Below are 25,833 nucleotides of genomic sequence, written 5' to 3' on the forward strand. Positions count from 1 at the left end.
TTTAGCACCCCAAAGCATGATTTGTGGAACAGTTGCTTTATTTTTTCACCAGAAGAAGCAATTTACTGCCACCAGACTGCAGTTTGATATTTCACTGAGTTGGCCCATTTATTTGGGGTGAAAATGTAAGCCCCTAAGCACCCACCAACCTTCCATTGTCCCCAGGCTGAATTCTTGGGCAAGTATGTCCCAAATAATGCACATGACATTAAGAACATTTCCAATTGATGGAATGGTGTAGCCTTATTTCGTAAGATATTTCATACAGTTTTAAAATCATACACGGTGGCATAACTTTAGAACTGGAACAAGATGAGACAATATATAAAGTAAAGACATACTTTCAGATGGAGTGATGGCTACTATTATACTTGACCTTTTGGGCTGTGACCTTTTGGGAACAGTTTGTGAGAGCTGGACCTGGCTAACGACAACATGAAGGTTCACAAGTGAAGCTGCTCTCTGCTGGGCTGCAAAGAATGGAAACTCTCTGGTCAGCTTGACCGTTATAACTTGATCTCTGAAGTCTTAGATGGCAGTTTGTCTCCTGCTTTTGACTTCAGCTTTCTGACAACATAATGTGGGAAAGGTAAAAGGTAGCCGCAATATTCTGATCATCAAGATAAGTTAGATGACTGCTATCAGCTTCTGTGTGCAAGTGGACTGACATTGAGTGGAACGTTTGCATCAATATAGCAGTGACTTACAGAGAAATTGGTAGGAAGGGAGAAGTTAACCACATATGTGAGGGAGCGGGGTTGTATTGCTCTGGGAATGGTTATTCTGTCAGTCACAGAAACAGCGCCAGTTGCCCCCCACCCATCTTCTGTCAGTAGTGGCGAATCTGAAATCTGGTCCATCTGATATTCTGTCCTTTTACAGAGGTTTCTTTGGCCCGATGATGCACCTCTACATCTTCCACTGCACATTCCCTGAACCCCTTTTCCCCTTGGGCGTGACAACTGGTTCTTCTGTGTCACAGTGTCAGCTGTGTGTGTGCAGAAACAGAATTTGCCTAATGTTGAGCTTTTGGGGCTACCATAGAGGTGTACATTAACACACCGGTGTTAGCCCTCTAGCAATGCTCGCTCCCTGTTCAACCACACCCATTTTATTTCCTGGTATTAAGTACAGGTTTTGATGTTTCCAGTTTTCCAAACCAGAGAACCCAGAGATCAATCTGGGAAATACATATTTTCCATTTGGATCCTAATTTAGAATCATTTCTAATGTTCCCTAGTCATCCTCTTTTAAATCACCTGATGTATTTATTTATTAGCTCAGCAGCTAATATGATAAACACTAATATGATAGATCCAGTAGAAATACAATCATATGTCCACACAGTTTTTCTTCCTAAGATGGACACAATTATGTGAATGTTACATGAGGAGTTACATTTTAATGATTCTATACATATCTCCCATGGTCATATTGTTAACACTATACATGTGCATATACAAGTGTGTAATAGAAGGTTTAGAAAGTCCAAACTTTATAGGAAAAATAACTCAGTTTTACAATTAAATAAAATGTTCCAATTCAGTCTTTGACCTATATTCATAAAACGTCTCAGAATTTCACAGAAGCGGGCCCAGCTATGTGCTAGCTACAGGAAGGAGTAGCCCAGATAACAAACCAGCAGAGGGAGAGAGACTTTCTACTCTTTTCAGGTAGACATTAGTCAACTATATCTTTACATAGATAATAACTGTTTAATGATATATTAATGATGCAATAATGTTGTCAATGTCGTACATTGCTCCTTTAAGAGGAACTCCTAAGTGATTACATGATTAGTTACATATATATGTTCAGCAACAGCCAGTCAGACTGTGATTTCCAGTGCTCATCGTCCCCGTTTGGTCTTCAATAAAACAAGTCTACAATGTTTTCATTGGCGAACGTGTCGTTCATCTTTCATTTATGTCCTGCTATCCCTTTTAACGGTTTGATAAAGAGGAGCAGATTCATTATGTGCAGCCTGTTACTTAATAATGAATGATTGGTTGAAGCAATAATGGAAGCATCATCAGTCTCTTGTCAATTATCAGGAGAATAAATGTCTATTTAAATAAAGGGATTCAGTAATGTAACTGTAAAATTAAATTAGAAACAAGTAGCTGGTAACAATTGTAACATATTCTTTATACTAAATTAAGTGACATATCATTTTAGGAGTTGGTGGAACAAACCACAGCTTAAACCTCAATGGATGTTCAACAGTAACAAAGCTTGTAAAAAAAAATTATAATCACACAAATGATTTCAGAAAATTACATCAAAACCCATATTTATTTTATGTATAGCAATACCATTTACATATTAAATAACACTATCATAGAATGCTTTGATATAGCTTTCAACAAAACAAACAGAAATCCATCTTTTTGTCTTATTTCATGTTACAAAAGAGGAAGGGACAGCCACTTTTCTGAAACGATTCAATGGTGAGGAAATTACCTCGTGACTTACACGAGAGGGAGCTATTCTATTGCTCACGCCTGGCAACAGAATCACAGCTTCCAGGAGGCAAAAAAACAAAAGCAAAAATAATCTGAAGAAGTGGGAGTAACATCGTAATATCACAATCACTGCCTGAAGAGCGTGAAGCTGGAAACTGGAGTGTAACGATGACCACAAGCTGGCTTCACAGACACCTGGCTTTCACACAATCCACCACAAACAGCGACACATTGAGTGAATTCCAAAGGCGGAAATGAATTGAACATATTTGTGATTATAGACCAGACATGTGTCGGATTGAAAACCTTGTGAGAGGTTTGTGTTACATGTTATGTCAAAATATTGTAAAAGACTAAGTTTGGGATGGAATTTCAAAATCTGTGGAAGATTTCCTCAGACACAGTCAATACATACAGTTTCCAAAGAAGGTCTCGGTTACAGAGGCAACAAAATATATGTACATTTCTTACTGACAGTACAGCTGTGTGTACTTATGGCAACACAAAATATGTTTCATTCGGAGCGATCACTATGATCAGAAAAGCTTATATATAGGGACAGAAAGAAATGACAGGATGACCATTTGAAGGGCCCGGTCACACAGGTATTTATAACAGCAAGAATTCAGAAATCATGTAAATTTGAGTCAATCAGTACATTCAACATGCCAATAAGCAGCTGCATACTGACTTAACAGCGCTAAACTCTTTGGAGATCCCAAATGGTGGCGGCCATCATGTTAGCTTGACGCATCAATTAATTTCATATCACTCCACTCTGTCGGAGCCACCCCGCATGTTCAGTCGTTATACAGGTGTGGATAGTATTCCCTTGAGTTAACCACCTCAAAGTATTGTCCTGTTAGTGACAGGTAGCAAGCCAACACGTGTGGCAAAGCTCCTTATACTGACTAGCACTACCACACAATCGGCTAGCTATAGCATGTTAAAAATGAGCTAAGCAGTAGGCCCAGTAGCTTTTTTTCGAGAATGACCAAAATCTATTTCGCAGTGCAAGTTTGTGGTGTGACCGGGCACTTAAGCAAAGTGTGTTTCATAATATAAAAGAAAAAAAAGCCCGAGAAACAGAGCATGTTTTGTCATATTTGGAGAATTTAGCTTGTATGGCTCCCATTTAAAAAGGAGAAAATACTGCAAGAGAACCAGGAATAGAAAAGCTTTGAATCTTTAATGCTCCTCTGTCTGCTCAGATTATATTAAGATGCATCTCTTTATCACACATGATGATATCTAACAATAAATGCATGTGATGACTTTGATGCTGGAGTTAAAGCAAACAGATACTCAAGTGATACTTTGAAGCAAATTTCAATCAGGACACTGATACAAATACAGATATAGTGTGAGGTGGAGAAAGAGGGGTTGGGCATCCAGTGAGAGGAGAGGAAAAAGCGAGATAAAAGCTTGCACAACATCTTTTTTCTGCACAGGAAGGATTCAAGTCTTTGGTAAAAGTTTTTCGAAAAGATCAAAATACATTTGCCCCCCTCGCATTCGACACATGATCTGTTTTGTGCTGTGTAAAAAAAAAATCCTTTTTCACATTTTCATCTCAAATGCAAGAAGACAAGTTTTCCTTTCGTGCCATCGATGACACAGAATGTCATAAGAATCAGCGGCTAAATCAAAACATCCTCATGTCAAATAAAACATGCGTGTGGAAATATGTGTGCATATGTGCATGTAAGGAGTTACTGCAGCTAAAGCAGGGAACAATTCAGACTCTGCTCTTTGCTTATAGGCCACAACACCACTAAAAAATACATCTCTGGATAAAAGAGAGCGAGGAATGGAAACTATGTACACAAGGCCTTTGGGAGTTTGGAGCGGGTGATCAGACCTCTGTCAGCGAGCACAGATCTGTTTTTACTAGTCAACTACTTTAATAAGTGGATACCATTGTGTAAGAGAGCATTTGCTGTCCAGTTTGAGATGTTTAGCAATTAGCCTCTCAGGTCTGCATACTAGGGCTGACACATCAGATCTGGCATGCTCTGGTTTTGAATGACATTGTGGATGCTTTTGTCTGAGACAGCTTAAGCTAATGTTTCTATGTGTTTATGAATAGTTTATTGAGAAGAGCAACAGTTTGTCAGGCCACAAGGTAATGAGTAGTTTGTGTTTTGGCAATTGCTGCCAATTTGTTATAAAATCAGAGGATGAGACTGTTGTGTAGAAAAGGTTCCACAGAACGGGTAGGCAAATCTAATTCTAAATCTGAACATATCTCTAAATAGAGAGAGACAAACATCATCTTGGTTTTGTTCTGGGTTATAGAATAGGTGTAGCTGAGACAGTCCCATTCAAAGTAATGTAGCAGGATGGTAAGATCAGCAGCCATTTTGAAGTATATAACTTTGAGCGTTGTCGTGGGTTAACTTACATATAAACTGAACAAACATATGGCATGTTGCAGACTCATTGAGTTGGTGATACAATAATGACTAAAAGCAGTGGAGTATTAAAGTTAGAAAAAAAGGTAAGGTTACAATGCCCAGTAAATGAGTAAAACTGAACAACTCAATTCTTCATCCGTACACCCGAGAAAAGCACATTGCTATCGCCAGATGAGTGACATCTTTGTTCATTTTCCGTAACTGGTGTAGCATTAAAGCATGGTGCAATTATAATGCTAGCTATCTGACTAGCAGGTCACTGGTTCAATAGCCATCTTTTTAATTCTGCCATCCTTTATTGCTACACTGGTGAGAGAAATCGATCTGAACAGCGGGCTGATGGCCAGCAACAGTGCTGGGTTTAACTCAACCTCAATCCCCGCCGCTCTGGAGAAAGACAAGCTAACTCTCTACCAAGACAGCCATCCGACCCCAAAGCTGCTTAAATTTCTTTCTTTCTTTTTTTTTTTTTTTTTACCAGTAAACAACAATTTATTGCTGCACTGACATTTGTTGTCACCATAATAACTAACAACTATCGGCATTTTCTCTTATGACCACAAAAAACAGTTCCATGTCGGTTCTGCTCCCATTCTATCTCTACGGTTTTGGTCTTTTCATAGAATTTGTCAACAATATCAATGAAGTTAAATGAAAGACCTGCTTATTGATTACAATTCTTATCAAATTACGATTCATTTTCTTGTCATATTGTCAAAAGTAAGAAATCAAAGCAAGAACCACCTTTTCTTTCAACACATTTAAATAATGTAACATATATCAAGAGTCATTAAACTGAAGAAATATTCCCATACTCTTGCAAAGCGACGTTTGATTACTGAATGCCTTCCACTTTTCCAAACTAAACTTAGGACATTGTACCAGTGAATGGGAGTATTTTCAATGCTACATGAAATGCTTTGTCATGGTAGACATATTACTGTATCACTGCGGTCTTTTGTGAAATTTAGCCACACCTGAGCCTTAACTTTCATTCACCATTTTGTAAACACTATATATAGAGGTTGCTACAGGTCGAGCAGATGGAAGATGAGAACGTTCCAAAATGTCATATCAGGAATCGATGAATTAAAAAATATGTCTGTGAACAAACTCCAGCTCTTCATAATAAACTTAAATGTGGCAGTTCCTTATGAGTAATCACACATTATGGTTGTCAAAGCACTTGCTTTAGACCTGTAGTTTGCAAATAAAGGGAAATCTTATGGGAAACTCTTTCTTTGTCTTCTCTATTCTTACACCGCATGCATTATCAAAGATAAAGTATATCATGTTTAGAATATGAAGACCCTTTAAAGAAGAAGAAGAGAGTTATTGAGCAGTGTTTACTCTGTCCAGACGACATTAACACAAATTAACTCTGAGAACCTAAAGAATGTTTTAAACCCTGTTTCAGATTTCTAAAACCTAACCAACTTGTTGCATAGAGCTTGTTTTTGAGTCTGCTTTTCCCCTGCAAATCATACTGATTCAACCCTGTAAAGACACACACAGGTGCATGTGAGAAACTGAAAACTCCACATACTGTGTTCGTGCTTGTCTGTCAGAATGACAGAAAAAAATGAATAAAAAAAATGTGAATTTCAAGAGAGGCAATGTCATATTGTTGCATTGTTTGTTGTAGTAAATGTTTCAAATGTAAAATCACTACCGGTGGCGTTTGTATGTGTGTAATTGTTTATGAGTTCAGATGACATAGCAGCATACAAGAACGTAGATGACCGAGGGAGTCCGCTTCCAGATGGCTGTGAATCAGCTGTGAGGACTGGAGTGGTAAATCAACCGGCCTGAGGCAGGAGGCCACAAAGGACATGTACAAAAATCACAAAGTTATTATGATAAGGATATATTTATATATGTATACATACAGTATTTCCATATATTAAAAAGCATAATATGAATTATACAAAGAAATAATAATACAATTTCACAGTAGCAGTTATTACACCACCTTAGGTATTCTAACATGGGTTAGACTTGCTAATAAGAGTGGGAGTGACAAGAAAACGAGGCAAAAAAAATAAAACGGTGAAGAGGAAATTAGTTTTAAAAAAAAACAAGCGCTACTTGTCTGTGGCAATAGGTTCCAAGATCTTGGTTTTTGTGGTAAATGGGTGGTAATATGAGTACTATCGTTGAGCAGGGCGGAGGAGGTCACACTGAGCTGAAGTGGAACAGCATTTTGTCACTGAGGCGGAGACTCGGTGCCTTCCTCCGTTCACTGTCTTAAATCAACTGGTGGGTGGCAGCAGAAAAATGTCCTTCACAGAAGCAGTTGATTTAATAAGGGCCACAGCCAAGGAATGTCAAAAAGAAAAATCAGAGCTTGAATGGAGAAAAGCCGAGTGAGTCAGCTTTAGTATAGGCAGTAACACTGACATTATATAGTGCAAACAAGAAAAGACCGAAAAGTGTTTCCCGTTGCCTACCGACGCCGTCGTGAAAAACAAAAACGCAGGTGCAAACCCTTCAGTAGGAGAACATTAAGACATAAAATGGCGAAAAAAATAAATATCAAAAACTTTTTATCAGTGTAAAAAAGTAATCAGGTTATTTATTTTAACCAAGAGTCTGGCAAAAAGGCCTCAAAAAGTCTTGTTCACAATAGTTCCTTGACAGTTTACAAAGTTAAGTGCCTCCATTGTGGGCTCAGAGACCTTGTAGGTGGTTTAAAACCACAAGACCCTCAGCTCAGCTCAGCTCAGCTCAGCTCCGGTGCCCCTGAGAGCCTTTCTCAGACCAGTGACTCCATGCTCGCTGCCTGGTCAGACTGGTCGGACATGGACGTCATGGTCCCATTAGTGTCCCTGGTCAGAAAGCACGAGTCGTTCTCCTCGGTGCTGACGAGGCTGAGCAAAGCTTTGTAGAGGTACTGGTACTGGTCCTGTGGAGCCATCACACACAGACAAAGAAGAACAAGTGAGAACATGACATCCATACCTTGTTTCTCTTCGAGCCGTACCCTGTAGTTATACTGTAGCTTATAGGTTTGCTCAATGTGGATGGAAATCTGTTTTGATACAGTTTTTGACATCACAATACCAAACTACATTTATCTAAGAAATGCTGTTTTCTTCTAACGTTCATTAAAATCTGCGTGGAACCTCAAAAAAAGTGCATTGAAAAGTATCTTTTTACATATGTCTGTTCTCTAAAGTATCTTCCAAAAAATTGCTTTAAGATATGACAAATGAATTGCAGTACGTTGAAAAGAAATTGAAGTACACAAGTAGAGACAAATATTCTCTCTGTCCATAAACGGAATCAAACTTGCTGAAGTGACTTTGATCAACTTTGTGGTCACTGCTGCTTTCATCCTGAACGATCAGAACCACTCTAAGGTGTATGGTCACACTCACAATGTCTGTGAAGACTCCTGGCCTCATGAGGTTGATCATCTTGGCAACTTGATAGACGTCGGCGGCGCCCTCGCTCTCCAGCTGCTGAGACAGTGTGGTGAGGGCACACAGCATGCCGGCCGACACTGCTCCCAACCTGGAGAGACACACAGTCAGGGGCTGTGGTTAGCGTGCATCTCAGCAATCATACCAGAGAAGCTCTTGGATTGTCAACAGATGATTTTTACAGCGGAACCTGTAATGGGGCAAACTGGGGTAATCAAAAGGAAATCGCTCCCTGACATGTTTGACTTGAGGGTGTCAGTAACGGAAAATTACATGGAAAATAACGTTTCATTTGTGGATGGAAATCATAGTTTGATGGAAACCACTGAATGTAGCTACATTTCATATCATTGAACTACTTTATCATCGGGAGCCTTCAACTATGGCTGTGCTTTCCATGTTCAGTGGAAGAATAGGCTCGAAAATACCTCATGTTTTAATGCTCAAAACAATAAAAGACTATATTTCAGAATCATTCTAATGTTTTTTGTTCCTCTTTTTCTGCATTCTTAATGATGGTCATAACATTTTATAGTTTTTACAAATGACAAGCCCATGGAAGATAATGACTTTTGTCATCTTCTGATTTCTAGCTCCTCATTATGAATTTGAAATGCACCATTGTGCAGCAAGGAAGCAATCAGGATGTTCTTGCAAAAGAGAGGCTTCCTCTCAGTAGAGGTACTATGACTTGAAAAATGTATGTTTGTCGTCATTGCAGTCCCACCACCCACTGTGCAGCACCCAGCTCGCGGCCCTGTCTGTTTATGACTTGTCCAATTTACAGTATGGCAGCCATTTGTAGGATTCTACTTATAAATGGTCCCTCACCAAAGAAACAGTATTTTTCTCATTCTGTTTCCTCTGATCTATTAAATCCATTGGCTACAGGAAAATCTCTCTAAATTCCTGATTGGAGGTGCTGTGAGGACCTTAACTACTCAGACTTTGAGTTGTCCTCGACAGCAGCTCAGCCGGGGAGTGAAGACCCTCCCAGATTCAGGAAACCTCCTCAGAGATTAAAGATTTATTAGCAAGTAAAACCACCTGAGGACGACAGCTCGGCCCAGCGTGAGGCTCCCTGGAGAACGACTTCCCAACGTAAAGGGTCTCCTCTTCCATTAGCAGCCCTGTCAGCAGTGTGGCGGAAACCCCTGCTAACAACCCACGCCTGGCTGGATAATGAGCGTGCAGACAATTAGGACGAGCCTCTAACTGACAGTCTCTTAGGTGCTGCTCGCCGGCCTGCACCATGGCAACCGCATGAAGTGCTCAATTAGTCACTTTCCTTCTTGAGGATGCGACAAGCAATCTTCATTATTCTAATGAATAAACATGAGCAAACCTGCTGGACTAGAGCGTCGTTCAGGACCACTAATGTGTGTCAATACTGAAGACACTTTCATTACGTTTAATTGGGCAGTTTCCTGGGGTACCTGGGAGGGAAGTCGGAGGGTCGGAGGAGCTGTCACTTGTTGTTTAGAAGTAAAACAACATGTGTCTTTCCTCACTAAACTTAGTCAGACTGCCAGTGTCAATCAGCTTATTTGTTTATTCTCACAGACAAAAAAAACTACCTAACATTGGAGAAAACAACCACAGTATTATTTCACAAAGCTAAATGTGATGATATTCAATACTATTTGAGCAGTAATTAAATCCTGCAGTGATTTAATTTGATTTAAGATTCAATTTATCATCCTCTCTCAACCTGAAATTTGATCTGGGAAACAAAACTCAAAATGTTTTTAGTAGCAGCCAAAATGTGTGACAGTTGACAGTGACGTTCTGTAACTGTGGCCAACAGGCAGTTTTATTTTAGCATCCGACACATTTATGTTCTTACAACTTTTCTGAATAAATATAAAATCACATCTGTCCAGCTAACCAATTAAATGTTAATTCTTTTCAGAAGTGCGACCCTTTTCTCTGGCCTATGCATTACGGCTTGAATGTGTTCAAATACGAAAACAAATTGCTTTCTTGTGCATCTTGAACTGGATGGAATTCCTTTTTGCAGGGAAACATTGCGAACCTGTAACAAAGTGCAATCAATAAAACATGGTTGTTTTTAATGGAAGTGTTATCTGTTGTGTTGAATGTGTTGTTCTAATTAACATCATTTCACCTGGGGGATCTTTAAGCTTTTTAACGCAGCCACCAGAGCATGTTTTCATAGAATGGTGTACAACAAAGCCACAGCACTGTCACATCACACTTTTACCTTTATGTTCAATCTTGCTGGTCCTAAATTTCTCAGTTGTCAGTCTGTGGAGCTTTAGGCTTAATTTAGATGAAGGGGTTTCTGGATGAATTAGGAGCCAGCAGGTTTGAGGCTCTTGTGCTAAATTGATTAGGAGACGATGGCTGTTTGATTGTACGAGGCCAGGAGAGACTTTGTTCTTTTTTTAATGTGACTTCTTCAGATGTGCGAGAGAGGTTCATTAGAGTTTTATTGCATGTCTCTGCCAAAGGCTTATCCATATATCATGAGACATGACAATGCATAAAGTGCTTTAGTCCCACTCATCCTCCAACTATAATGTAATAATAAACTGGACCCATTGTTCTATTTCCACTTAGCTTTTCTAATTTGCTGTACCTAGTTATAAATAAGCAGAGTAGTGATGTGCTGACACAGTATAAGAGGAGATAAAATGTCTGACTGACTCATCATGGATGATGGTTGGTCCATCGCGGGTGGCTGCCTCCTCTTTAATGACGTTGATGAGCTCGAAGGTGCTGCTGATGGGCGCGTCGGGTTTCGGCCACTTTGGGCACTGAAAGTGACGAACCTCTAAAACGTAGTCATCCTGGTGGACAGGAGAGAGTAGATGGTTAGATAAAGGAGGTTTGGTTCTATTCAACTGCTACTACACGCTACTTCAGCTTTGAAACAAACATAATTGGAAGGAGATCATCTGTTTCTTAATAGACCGATAGAAGTATTGGTAAACAAAAATAGGTATCATATACAATTCATTTATCTATGCATTTTTGTAAATGTGACAGTGTTCACATGTGTCTAAAAACACCAGCCATGTCACTTTCATCCTTCATAAGGTGCGTGTTAGTTGGCGCTCCTGCGGTTACTAAGATGATGAAGTTGCTGTAGTTTAGCAGGAAGCCTCACTGACTCAACTAAACAAAGTCAAAACAAAACAATACATAGATCTCCAGGATTGCAAATCCCTCGCAGCTTTACTGCTCCATTTGACTGTCAGTTTGACCTTTCACCAGATGTTGTGATGTCAATGGACGGAAAGATAGAGCAAGAGAAATAGTCCGTGGGACAGATGGTAAAGTTTTGGGTACTGCTGCAGAAAAAAAATTAACTTCTCCTACATGCATTTAACGCAGACTGGTATTTAGGAAGTAATCTTTCTGCCAGCTGTGATTGGTTGCTCCTGGTCACATGACGCGCCAAAAATTGAACTCATTTTCTTTCGGGGCGCAGCTGTCGCTCCCTGATGATTAGGAGCTCGGGAACGGATGTGAACGAAGAAGTTCTCAAATCTGAGGGACTTTGTTTGGCTCTCAAGTGAAATTTAAACACAAGCGATAGTTCAAACAGCTTTGAAAATAGCGAGAAGGGAAAGACCTGTGTCTTGTGTAAAAGTATCGATTTACATCTGAAGTGAAGGAATGGAATCTAAGAGTCAACATGATCAAAATCCTAACGCAATTATTCACTGTCCAACACTAATGTAAACAGATACTATAGAGTTGAAACAAGTGGTTTAATAACAGATACACACACACACACGCACACACACATGCACACACACACACACACACACACACACACACACACACACACACACACACACACACACACACACAGTTACCTGTGTAGCTTCCAGAATGAAGTCGTGGATGCTGATCTGCTCCTCATTGGACAGACAGAGTCGGTCTTTACTAATGAGGGTGACAGTGAACGCCTCGCAGTTCATGGCCTCCTCCCGACTGGGCCAGTACACAAACTCATCCTCTGCCTGCAGAAGAGCACAGAGTTCCTTGCATGTAACGTGGTGTGAGAGGATACAGTTTTACTGCAGGATATCTTTTGTTATTAAACATATACACTAGTTACTGCTGTAACTCTGTTGTGTTGTTCATTCTGTACACATGATATCTATTGTACTTGTATCCATCGGGGGAGAGAGATCCTCCTCTGTTGCTCTCTTTAAGGTTTCTTCCCCTTTTCTCCACATAAATTATTTTTTCCTGAACCAATGGGAAGTCCCGGGACAGAGGATGTTGTATGTGTACAGATTGTAAAGCCCTATGAGGCTAATTTGTGATTTTAGGCTGTACAAAATAAATGTAATTCAATAGTGGGGAAAAAAGGTTTGGGTACATTTGGACTGGAATTGAACACATATAATCTGCAATAGTTGGATGTTCTATTATTCATGCAGTTTTGTTTGTGTTGCTATCGAGGGAATCCCATGTTTACAATTATCAGAATGGCCTGTAAAATGTTGATCTTAGCTGTGACCCAAACACATGATTGTGTATGTGTGTACAAGGTTACAGAGTCAGACCAGTGTCCAAATTATTGATTTTATTTCTACCCTTGTCCTTTAAATAGTCCATAAGTTTCGTTATGCACTCCTATATTTTCAAACTGGTCGCCTTTAGCCCCGACCGATGCTGCTCCATGTGACATCACTTGAGGCAAAATATCAGGGCCATTGTTCAAAAACATCCACAGGCTAAAAGTAGCTCCTAATTGGCTTTTCAAAATAAGGAGCAAGTCAGTCCTCAATTTAAGACCCCTATTTTTGGTCTTTTTGACTCTGAAGTTTTTAAATAATACAACAATAAAACTTTTAAAAACATGTAGAGTATATAAAAGAGTATATCAAAATCTGATCCGCTCACCAAAAACTTAAACTAATCCAATCCAACAGGGGATGATGGTTTACACAACACCGCACTACCACGGTTCTGGGAAAATACTGTTTGCAGCACTCATGAACTGAGTGCTATAACTGGTGCTCTCGGCTTCATCTAATCAAAGTGTGCTCCTGTGTTTTAATTAGTTCTAATTTACAGTCTGGTCACCTATCAACCAATCATTGCTGAGTCCTTTAAGGAGGACCCTTGTGGTTAGATACAATCTTTGGTGAACACAGTCCCTCGTTTCATGCAGCTCAGTACGCAGCCAACCGGCCTTGATACAACTGTCTTAATATGCAGCAGTCCTCCCCACTCCTGTAAGCAGACTTTGATTTGTAAATTCAACACAGTTCCCTTGAGGACTACATAGAAATTGCTTCTGCATCCCACCCCTCTGATCTTACTGTTTGTGCATGTCGGCTGATGTATGCGGTTGCTAAATTCATATTGAGCCAAACCTATAGCATTTATTGCTCTACTGATCTGTGGTATAAATGTAATGTATGTATGAGTCAAATAATTTCAAGCATTTAAAAAAAAAAAAAAAAGGCTGAATTTGTTTAAATAGAAAGGAGACATGCTGGGTGAGGCAGCAATGAGCTGTGCCTCATCTCAGATTGCGCAATCCCTCAGAAACTGGGTTGAGCGCATGCCTTTTGCTTTCTCATTGTTTGTCACCACTGTAATATTTGTATATTACAATGTATATTAATATGTCAATAATCAATGATTTCCATATAATAGATAGTGTTTATAGGTAGTGTAAAACACTGAGGGGAGGCAAACAGTACCTTTGCCTCAATCAAGGGGGCGTGCGAGAGCCCATGGGTTTATGCTTGTTCTGCCATTGCTCTTCTTCTACACTTTTAAAATGAAAAGAAGATAAGGACTTTTGCAACAAAGTCAGAGAGATTTTTGTCCGAAAGGATAGACGAATGGATTTAATTTACAATTAAAGGTCAGACCATGCACTGCAGTGGGCTTAATGGCCTATTTTTATTTGTATGACTATGAATTGTTGAATTGCAATGACACATTAAAAGCACACGGTAAGTGCAGAGGAAATGCACTCTTTCTCTGGGCCGCTGTGAATTGGTAGAATCAATATGTACCTTCCAAAGAATGCTGATATGAAATATGAAAAACAAGCAGTTGTCAATGTGCAAGCTGCCATTTGAATCGTGATTGAAGTTACTCTTTTGGGTTCATATATTTGAAAGAGTTCCTCTGAAAGAGTCAGTGTCTCACCAGCCACGAACCTCACCGCACGTCACTGCTGTGTGTGTAACTCCGGTCACTGTGAGACGACGTGTGAGTGATTCATAATACCTTAAACACAGGCTGAGAAGGCGTGCACATGCTTGTTAAAGTGGCAGATAGGACTAACCACGGAGTGAGTGTGTTTGTGTGTTTCATACCAGTCCATGGTTCGCAGGCAGCATAACAATAATTTGTGCATTGTGGTCCCAGATCATTCTCCAGAAGTCTTTTGTGGTGTGGGGCAGAGGATGCTGGGTAATGATGAACTCATTACTCCGACAGTAACCCTAAAACACAAACAAACAACAGGTTAGTGGGAGAGTTACGCCACATTTATTCACTTCAAACAGAAAACACAAACTGTTACCGTGACTATATAAATCACAGATTCATCTTCACGGTTAGGATTTAGTTTAAAATGAAAGGACTAAACAGATCTTTAAAGGTTGAATCTAATTTGTGCTGAGCGGCTGTTTATCTGAGCTACGATTTCACACTACATGAACAACAAGGTAGTGATCTCACCTGACAGCACATGGAAACTTAACCACCTGTTTTTTGACAGACTTTTGGGTTGAAGGCTGCTCTCAACTTCTCCGTAAAGCTTTAAAGGGGAACTCTACATCTTTACCCACCAGGGTCAGTTCCTACTGTTACTTTTCTTCAACTAAAGAAATGTCATGAAATCATCAGGGTCATCTCGGCCGAGCATCATACTTTGAGGTTTTAAGGGTCATGCAGTTACTAGAAAACAAGACTTGACCAGGAATCAAGGTTATTGCTGTCACAAAGTGGACTCATAAGTCAGCATATCTCAGCCTCTGCGGCTTTGAGCATTGTTATCTACATCGGTCTCTTGCAACACTCTGACTCTCACTATTATCTGTTTATTATTTATGATATGTCCCATTTTCTGACAATGAATTAATGGAGAACCCGGTTAAAGGTACAGTCCCTGGTTTTGTTATATAGAAGCCTTAAACATCACATTCCTCACACTAAATGTTTGGAAACTTAGTGTCAATCCTTAGGATTTCAGTTCTGGTTTAGCAGTCTAGACCAATGGAAGTAAACCATTGTTACCTCCTTCTGCAATATATAGTGAGCCAACAGTCATTCATTTCAATGAAAATCTTTCAGACTGCCACTTTAATGATGAGAATCAACATGAGCTGTCAGGTCATTTGGGGATTTGGGCACCACTACAAAGGTGATGTAACCAAGCCTGTGATAGTGACTAAGTGTATTTTAACTTGATAACCTGTAACCTGCTCTGAGTGGAAACACCAAGAGAAGACTGGAAATATCAATGATTGACAAAAGAAGTGGAAGTGCTGACCATGACGTAAGAGGCGTTAATGTAATCGGTGCCTTTAACGCCGGGCAAGGGTGCAAGACCGACCCTCGCTCGCTCCGCTGCTCACGGATAGACGGAGAGAAAGAGAGAGAGGGGAAGAGAATAGACATCATTAGAACAGAGCAATCAGACTAAGAGGCCACTATGAGTGCATTCATTCATCTTTTTGCTGTTAGTGGTTCAGTGTGGACAGTTCCAGGTAATTCTTGGCCGGGGATTCAGAGAAGAGTGGAACAACCAGTGACTACAGATAACAGAGGAGCTGAGTAAAGATAATGGGACCAGCCAGCCTGTAAACAATCCATGTCCAGGCTTAGCTAGGCCGGTGGGCAAATCATATTCTATTCTTATAATATATCTGGATGCCCTTCATATGTTCTTCACATTTTAGAACCGGTAGCAAGAAAAAAAAGCTTTTAATTTTTATTTTTAATGTGTACCAATTTCACATTATTTAAGTTTATTAGTGAAGCTAAGGTCCCTAGGGGAACCTTTTATGTCTGGTCACAAGGTACAAATCAAGAAGACAACATGGTATGAATAAAACAAAACCTGTTAGGTATCAAATTGAAAAACCTGGCTACAATAATATATAATCCCCATGTACAACCTTTAAACACAACTCAAACAATAAATAGGATTAGGGGTTAAGGTTAGGGCTTGAAGCTACGGAATGAGCCATCTTGCGTCATTCTCATCTCTGTTGATAGTTCCACACGTGCAGAAACAATCAGGCACTCATGAGGAAATGGCGGGGAGTAAAGACAAGGTTTGAAAACTTGACGAAAACGTTTCAATTATTCTGGATACAGGAGTTTAGTTGGTGGCGTTAGAGGATGTTGGTGAAATGCCAAATATATATATTGCACAGTTTTTACTGCAAGTTTGAGAGCAAGGCAAAACTAAAAATGTCTTTTATCAAAGACATTGGATTTTGATTTGTTTACTTTCTGAAAAAAATCTGGCATCTCACTTAATTTCAGATGGCTGTACAAAACATGAACTAAGGCAAGTCAGGCTGTCACAAAACTGATTACCACACTATCATGTATTGAAACGTAACTCTTTGCCGTTATTTGATGACTAAAACAATTTGTATAAAAAATGTATGTTGAACCCTGAAAGGAAAAGCATGTCACATAAAGTTGACATAACCACATTAATAAAGCCTTTCATTCATGAGTTCAATAATTATCTATCTGTATAGAACAGCATTTTTACAGTTATTATTATGGATGGATGCAGTTTCATTTCTTTGTAGTGGAAGACTTACATGGCACCACGGAGGAGTTTCGATTTTTCTCTTTGTTGCATTCCTTCTGAGCGTTGAAGCATTCCATGAATCTGCCATTACACTGTGTTACCAACTAAAAGACAAAGAGAGAAGAAGGTGGGTGTTTGTTAATTATTAACATTTTATACAAGTACTGTGGATGATACAAATTGTACAAATGTGCACGATAAACTATCAAAATCTACTTTTTTGTTATAATCAAAATGTATTTATAGCTTTTCATTTAAGGCCTATTATGTGACAAAATGTACTTCTCCCTCACTGTTTGTGTGTCCTCAACCCTTTCTGTGTCCTTAACCCTTTCAATTAACATCCAACAACATATTCTTCGAAAAGACTTCAACAGCATCAGAGGACTTTTGGAAGAAAAGCTGAAAGTAGAACAGAAAGTGTCTCTCGGTAGCTGGGAGCAGGAAAACAAACTGAACCAAAGTGTCTCAAAGGTGCCAACTAATTACCATGACAAAGAAAGCTAATGTTTTGCACAACACGGCATCTGGTCGAGACCTTGGACTTCATTGTGGAAGATTGTGATGAAATAACAAGAGTTACCTTATAAACCCTGATACCTACAACCAATATACACCTCGGCTGGGTGGAAGAAAAGCTATACAAATGATCCGGAGAATATCTGGTAATAATTTATAATAGCTACTTTACAAAAGACTATGGATCAACTTTGCCTTTCACATTAACATTTGTGTTATAAATTATGTATAATATCACAGCTTATTCTGATCACATTATTATTGAACAGCTAATTGTTGCATTTTTTTTAACAATAAGTATTTGTTAATAATTATCAATTGATTTGTAAATCTTCAACAACTTGAAACATTACATAGTTAGTTAGACCAGAAACAGATTATTAACCCTTGGCACAAATATCTGGTCCATCTATCAATGTATTATTTATATATGTAACCATTTCTTAAAAGTTTTCAAATTATTAACACATATTTAATATAATATACAAAATGTTATAGTGAATGCAACCATAATCTGATAAAAACACAAGTTATACCATTGATAATAATAAGTAAACATAATTAATTACCATATTATAACTGTTAAAGGTTAATTAACCATCAAATTATCATATATTACTTATGCTTATCATTAAGCGTTACCAAATATTTATTTCAAGACTGTGGTATTATATATAAATAATATCTTCTCTTTCGCACTGATAATATGCATTTTTTGCTAAACTTTCCAAAATAACCAAAATAATAATCACTAAATGTATGTGAAGCTGTGTTTATTTGTATAAATTGTTAATTTGAGGAGGAACGTACAGATGTGTTGTGCTGGAGGACTTTTGGACCGTAATTCGAGACCTTTGATAATACTTTAAGCATTTTGTCACCTCAATTCATGTATTTCAATGATTAATCTTGCTGTAATAAAACACAAACTCAATGTGAAAAGCTAATAAGGGCAAGCTAATACTGCTAGTAAACTAAAAGTAAACTGGTTATTCAACCCGACACAAGACACATTGTTGTTTTATGTCAAATGTGCATAAGTACAGTGAATAATAAATGCCCTTCACCTTAAACTGTTTCTCCAAATGTGTCCGCCCGCTGTGTCCTGGGGTTGTGATGCTGTTGAAGTAACTGTGAAGCCGGCTGGCTGTCACTTCTGTTTCATTCCCCAAAATGGCTTCCATCAAGGCATCATGGATGAAGATGTACTGCTCCTGGATCAGCCAAATGGTGACAGAGGACAACAAAATAACTTTAGCAGCTGGTATGGCAAGATGGTGTTTGACATGGCCAAACCATAGATTTTCATTGCAACTGCAACAATGACATATTTTCTAAGATTATATATGTGCTGTTCAATGCAGTGGAAAGCTTAAGCTAGCGTGCTTATTCCACCATGTTTTCATGCTACAGTTACAGTACATAAAAAGCACCACATGAACTGCTGGGTTTGGTCTACATTACTTTGACATGTAGCCAGACTTGAATACTATTTTTATATTACTGTTAATGATATGAGTAACTCGTTAAATTAGCTCATGCTAGTCACTAATGCTAATCGCTAGCATGCTGACAACTGTGATATTTTGTCATTGGGTAAGAGTACCGTAAAAGGGACTGTTATTGCGACAAATTACAATAACATGAAACATTTCTTAATTTGATGTTGAGGCATGTGCATGCTAGCAATTAGCATTAGCAATTTATATGATAATTAAAAGGTTAACAGCTACTCTTCTCTCCTACCCCAGAATCGGAAGGCATTTGTGTCATAGGAGGGAGCAGGGAGGGGGAATTGGTTGGTGGCAAGCAAAAGCTCCCTCCATGTATTTCACCTACTGCCAGATCAATCGATTGACATCTTTCAACCAGAAGAAGGCAGTCGCTATGCATATTCATAACAGAGTATGTAGAATTTAAATACTTTGCATTAAAATGTCAAGATTAGGATCTGAATCCAACAGTAATTAGCTGATCACATTGATTACCCACTACATTGACCAACAAGCGTCTCATAAACATTTGGCTCACACGCAGCCACAGCTCTACAAACCTCAGTCTGGACTAGGTAGTTGCGCTGGGTGCGTATGTGTTTGAGGAAGCCGAGTACATTGACTGTGCTCTTGTCTTTGATCTGCTGCAGCATGCTGTCTACGACAATGTACGTCCCAGTCCGACCCACTCCAGCACTGCAACACAACACAAGAGATGAAAGATGAGTGAAATGGTTCATGTGTGGGAAATAAGCATTTAAATCAATAAACACTTAATGTGTTTTCAAATGGTAAGCATACTTGCAGCAGCAGTTGGGGGAGGTGGGGGGGGGTATTTTTGTATTAGTCGTTTATTGAGGGTCTAGAGACATCCATATTTTAAACCACACTATCTATATATGTATGAATTTATCAACAAAAAAAATTAAAACACGTCACAATAAACTGTTCTTTGTAATTTGCAAAAACATTATCTTATACATCATAACTATATAACAAAACATTAAAAAATAAATTAAGTTCATGTGCAAATCCAGATTAAAAAGGACACAAATTCATGAAGACACTTTTGGGACAAAATTGTCTCATTGGTGTTTTGACTATGACTGTAATTCAAAGTGTTATAATAGCCTCATCAGCGAGTGTACTGATTCACAATCTGTGAGGGAATATTTTTGGGGACTTTTTTACTCATATCAACTGAGTATTTAAAGAAAAAGTGAGCATGTAATTCAAAGAACTGAAGTGTAGTTTGTACATTTCTACAAGTCGACAGCATGGCCACAGACCCAATTAACACCTCTACTGTACTTACTGAAGATTTCTGAGTTTCCTGTTGCTCTAAAGCAGCAGGGCAGCAGAGTAAATGTGAGTGTGTCTTTTTCTTGTATAATGAGCGGGAGGATGTCTGCGTGTGTATGTGCCGGTACAAAATGGTAGTAATGAGCAGTGTGTCTGCAGCTACAGTGGCAAGGCAGCGTGACAAGTTATTATCGATAATCACAGTGCAGATGATAGCAGAGAGCTCTGTACTCATTCCCCCCGGGGTCACAGTCAGTGGACAATTACCAGTAATTTCCGTGCCCGCCTTACTGTAAAAATGCCCTTAAATACAAGCTGGCAACTGTGACAGCAAGTTCAGTGAAGCTGCTTAGATATGCAGCTGTAAGTGTAGAAAAGCATAAAGCTATAGGTGTGGGGTTAATTGGTAATAATTTGCCTAAAAGCACAAATAATTTATGATCGTAGCATTTGTTGGGGCAGTGCGACACATGCATTCTTCACAAAAACAAAGAAAGGATACAATCCATGAACACCTTCTATGCAAACTTAATGAACAGAAGTGATGACACTCATTATGAACGACAGTTAATGTGCACAATGACAGCAATGCGGCGGAACAGACTGATGAGGGAAGTTTCAGTAAAGTGAACGCAGTACACTACCTGCAGTGGACAAGCATGGGTCCCATGTCAGGCATCTGGGAGGCCGAGGACCTGCGGACAAATGTGAGGACGGGCAGGGTGTACTCCGGGACACCCATGTCGGGCCACTGGGTGTAATGATACTGGAGCACAGTCCGTTCACTCTGGGCCCGCGCTTTTGGGTTCCCCTTCCCTCCCTGGAAAAAGAAAAAGAGGAAGAAGGTTTTTAAAGTTGGGCGGCCGGGACACACAGAAAGCACCTTTACACTTACTTTCAGTTCATGGTTAGTTTCTTTGGCCTTGATATCAGGAAACATCATATCATAACGTATCAGTTTATTTAGGAAACTAAATAAAGCCTCACATTAAAAGCTTTCACTTGGTGGAATGGCAGGATGCTTTTATTGTGAAATGCAATGCTTGGTTTGTCACCAAATTAAGGGCGTTCGTGAGAGGTGTTATTCTTCCAAAGGTCTAATCAACCAAATATGGGCATATCCTGCTCTGTCTGTCCAGATAGATACAAACCCTCCAACACTTCACTAATGGGACTAATGGGCCTTGCTGTGTCATGTCTTTCCTCTCATTCTCACCTTTTTGACTTTAGTGTTGCGTAATGTGAAGCGGCGAACGGTGTAGCAGGCATGAACTTTAGTGCTTTTCAGTGTGACTACCATGTTGCCATACTCTTCACAGTTCTCTGTTGGCCAGTATTGGTCACATTTTCTCTGTAGAACAAACAGATACACACAAGTCAGTTCCAATCTCTGTCAACAAAATAGTGGAGGGTGGGTTCGGGTTAGGGTGTGTCAATTTTGACGATTTGTTTAGTTTTTTTATTGATCACTTTTCCCACAAAACAGATCAAATAGCTGTATTGTTTTGTGGCAAGGTATTTTCTCCAGGGGTAAACCAAAGTGATAATGATGAAGTGATAAGTGATTCATTCGATGACCAGATGTATGAACCTCTGACCCTTTCCCTTTCCCTTTTGAGTTGAAAATGTGACAGCACCTGCTTTTCTAAACTTTCAATGAACGGCTTACCACCTTATATACCTCCAGAGGAATGACTTTTATTTTAAGCTTACTGTCGCAGTACACAAATCGTCTAATAATTGTTCTGAGGACACTCAGATAAAAGTCAAACAAAGCTTTCATGAAGAGAGGCATCTACCCATGAAGTTGAACAGCTGCATGAAGCAGTAGAATCTTTCCAATCAGCTTTATCACCAGGACACTACTGGTTCATAGACCATGCTCCAAGGGGACAGTTTCAAAAGCATAGCTGTAACTAATAACATTATTGTTGGCTTTGTGAGCCTGCACACCATGGCCTTTGCTCATCTGAATAAAAATGTTATTTAAAAAAAAAAAAAGATTCTGTTGGTTACACTTTGTTGAACAAGACTAAATGTCTACTGTGAGAAATTCCCTGAAAGGTGTGGCAACTCTGTAATTTAAAAGCAGTACTGGCGATTCTATTGTCTGGTCATTGGGTGTACATTACTGTGTAACTGGAGGAGTTTACATCTTGTGAAATAGATGTCAACATTCATCATTGTGTGAGTGTCAGAACATACCCGGCCTTTCTCCACCAAGTTGGTGATCATGACGATGACACAGGTATTTTGCTCCCACACCATCCGCCAAAAGTCCTCAAAGGTGGACTTGAGAGGTCCCTGGGCTGCAATGTAAGCTTTGGGCTTATTATAACCCTAATGGATGACAGAGACACGTTATTAATTTGGCAATAAGAGGCTCATATATATATATATATATATATATATATATATATATATATATATATATATATATATATATATATATATATATATATATATATATATATATATATGTGTGTGTGTGTGATATCATGGAACTACTTTAGCTGATGTCTGGATGGATTCTTAATTGTTTATTGCAGTCTCTAAAATTATTCCCCTCATCATACAAACACAGACACAGATCAGTATGGACTGAGGAAGGACTCACATCCACATAGTTGGCATTGATGTAGTCGGTGTGTTTGGAGTCTTTCCCAGCCAGTGGCCTCAGCTTCACCCTGCTGTGGTCATCTGAGGAGAAAACACAGAGCAGTGAGTGTGTTGATGTGACTGAAACCTCTGCGAGGGGCTAACCTTAACTCTAACCCTAACACAGCGCTGTCCTTGTAACACTGTCAACTTGGTGCTCCGCCAAGGCACCAGCTCCCAACCAGGAAGGACATTAACCTTTGTGGCTGCAACAATGGTCAGACTGGGTTGTGTGGGTTTTTTACAGACAGCTGAGCAGCATGCACTCTTATAAACACGAGGCTGAGCTGCTTTTAGACACAGCCAAAGGTTGTATGAGACGTGTGACATATGTATTACAGATTGGTGTAGTCAAGAACCAGGCCTGTGTGTGGTGATTCAACACGAGGGGATCGGTGGTAAGCTTTTGCTCCGCTAGTCGTGAAGTCATTTGGTTGGTCTGGTTAAGCATTAACACACAAACCTTGGTTCAGAGAAAGCTCTGTGATTTGTGCTTCATTTCATCTAGTAAAAGCATAAAGTTGTTGCTCTAAACGTAGCAACAATCGACGTACATCTTTTGGACACAGCACCTAGACTGTCACTGCTAGCACAAAAAATATTGTGTTATGCACTCTGCTTGCTCAGAGAAAATTCATATTTGAAGTCCACTAATGATTTTAATGACACAATGACCTTTCCTGTAGTACCACTATCCAGACCAAGCTTCCACTACTACATATCTTAATATCTAATGCTGACAAGACAGTAACTCCGGAAGGTCACGCTTGTCGGGGAATCTTTATCCACTTTTTGGGTAATTACATGACCTTTTCTTTCATACCACCATTTATAAAAATCATCAATACAGTAATTGTCGACAAGATGGGCAATTTGCTTTAGATATTCCTGTTCCCAGGCAAGGAACTCGACTGAGCTGTGTGATCCAGCTGTGTTTTCTGTAAACCCAGCATAGCTTAGTACCATGATATTTTTTATTAATTCTCAAGTAGTAAAGAATTGTTATACTGTATTAAGCGCCACATTTGTTTAACAAATGGTATCAACTTATGAGACATGATAGAGCATGGCTTCATATTCTTCCTTCACAATGTTCTATGCCCTCATAAACACACAACAAAGTATGTCTTATGGTGTTCTATGAAGAGTGTACTCACAGGACACTATGTTAATGTATCTGTTCTTGTGCTTGTTGTCAGGATGGTTGGAGTGCTCTGACGTGATCTTCATATCGGCAGTGCACCGTTGAACCTCCTGGGGAAGAACACACACACACACACACACACACACACACACACACACACACACACCTATGTCATTCTGATATGTTTGTACACTTTGGTACCCCTAAAATTGTGTTACCATTAATCATCACATCAACATTTTAACATATACGCAATAAACGCCTAAATCTAAAGGACTAAGTATCTCAATCTGATGCCGGACTGCAGATACATTTACTGAACATATTCAAGCTCTGTAAAGGATTCACCCCTGTTTTTTGACACATGACCTTTCCTCTAGAGCAGTGGTTCTCAAACAGTGGGGTGCGACCCTCTAGTGAGGTGTGGGGGGAGATGCAGATTCTTTATTTTAATTTTATTCTTTTTAACAATCCTTTATTAATTGCACAGAGAGGGGGGGGGATTATTCTCTGTATCCTTCGTAATGAAGGAGCTTTATGCTGCTGTGAAGCACTGCGGCTCAAAGACACTTCAACATGAAACTATGGGCAGAAAACAGGGACCCAACCGGCTTCCTTGGAAATCTTGTTTTGCCAAATATTAGTTATTTTTTGCACATATATAACTTTATTCGCATTGTTTTAAGTGATTGCACATGTTATTGTTTTTTTTTCTTCCAGATGGCGCAATCTGGTTTACTTGAAAGGAATTTCAGACTTCTTTGATCTATTATTTTAAAAAGCACGGATGGAGGAGTCTCAAAAAGTTGAAACATTTTGTTCCAATGTTGTTGGCGTGGTGGGGCCCAAACATTTTGCTTCCTCCAAAGTGGGGCGTGACAGAAAAAGTTTGAGAACCACTGCTCTTGCGAGACATTTGTACTATGTGATGTAGTGAACATTGCAGCCTCTAGGGGCTGCTCCCTGCGCTTTTTTGTCTCCCAGTCAATTGTTCAAAATTGTTTTAACATGGTATGAACGCAGCATGTGACAAATCATATTTCAGAGAAAGAAACAGCAGATAATGAATGTACAGTACAGTAGTTCACGTAAAGAAAAGAAGGGTTGATTTGCAAAAGCTTACTGGGTGTTTCACCTGCACCACATGCTGCAGTTATAACTGTCTACAACTTTTGCATATAAGCTGCTCTCCTAGTTCTACCTGTTCTCACTGATTTCAACCGATTCTCAACTGATTTCCTCTCATTTCCTCTCTTCCCCCCTGTCATTCTTTCTTTCTTTCTTTTTGACTATAGCAAGTATAGTGTGTCTCCATAAATTATGCTAAAAAAAGATCCATCCCTTGCTTGGCATAACCACTTATTTTCTTGAGGGCATGGTACAACATATCTGGGAGGAAAAAAAAATGACTAGAGCTTCAATTATCGGCCAGCTTAAACTGAAAATCAATTATGGGATTCACCTTGGAGATTGTTTCTTGTTCACTCCCTATATAGTATTAATAAATAGCATATATCATAATTATTCCCCTATGTGTGTACTGCCTTATGGTTGTTGCTTACAGTCCTAAAAATGACATAGAGCAATTCTGGGCCGAGCAGTCTGTGAATATATGTCAGTGTTTA

General features: G+C 39.3%; 1 protein-coding gene across 2 annotated transcripts in view; it reads right to left on the reverse strand.

Annotated features, from left to right (window-relative positions):
- Positions 1 to 7,425: 7,425 nt before the first annotated feature.
- Positions 7,426 to 25,833, reverse strand: part of LOC137796156 (receptor-type tyrosine-protein phosphatase gamma-like) — a 377,436-nt gene continuing 359,028 nt past the window's right edge. For both annotated transcript variants that reach the window (XM_068593883.1, XM_068593882.1), the window contains exons 16-29: positions 24,222 to 24,318; positions 23,024 to 23,106; positions 22,612 to 22,746; positions 21,623 to 21,757; positions 21,051 to 21,226; positions 19,665 to 19,800; positions 18,679 to 18,825; positions 17,103 to 17,196; positions 15,812 to 15,888; positions 14,631 to 14,759; positions 12,156 to 12,302; positions 10,978 to 11,120; positions 8,263 to 8,398; positions 7,426 to 7,787 (exon numbers count right to left, since the gene is read on the reverse strand). In XM_068593883.1, coding sequence (XP_068449984.1) covers positions 7,638 to 7,787; positions 8,263 to 8,398; positions 10,978 to 11,120; positions 12,156 to 12,302; positions 14,631 to 14,759; positions 15,812 to 15,888; positions 17,103 to 17,196; positions 18,679 to 18,825; positions 19,665 to 19,800; positions 21,051 to 21,226; positions 21,623 to 21,757; positions 22,612 to 22,746; positions 23,024 to 23,106; positions 24,222 to 24,318 — 1,785 coding nt within the window. In that variant the 3' untranslated portion in view covers positions 7,426 to 7,637. The remainder of the gene's footprint in view (positions 7,788 to 8,262; positions 8,399 to 10,977; positions 11,121 to 12,155; positions 12,303 to 14,630; positions 14,760 to 15,811; positions 15,889 to 17,102; positions 17,197 to 18,678; positions 18,826 to 19,664; positions 19,801 to 21,050; positions 21,227 to 21,622; positions 21,758 to 22,611; positions 22,747 to 23,023; positions 23,107 to 24,221; positions 24,319 to 25,833) is intronic.

The sequence above is a fragment of the Clinocottus analis genome, unplaced genomic scaffold (genome assembly GCF_023055335.1).
Source record: "Clinocottus analis isolate CAN_PGR_092001 unplaced genomic scaffold, fCliAna1.0.p SCAF_3, whole genome shotgun sequence".
NCBI lineage: Eukaryota > Metazoa > Chordata > Actinopteri > Perciformes > Cottidae > Clinocottus > Clinocottus analis.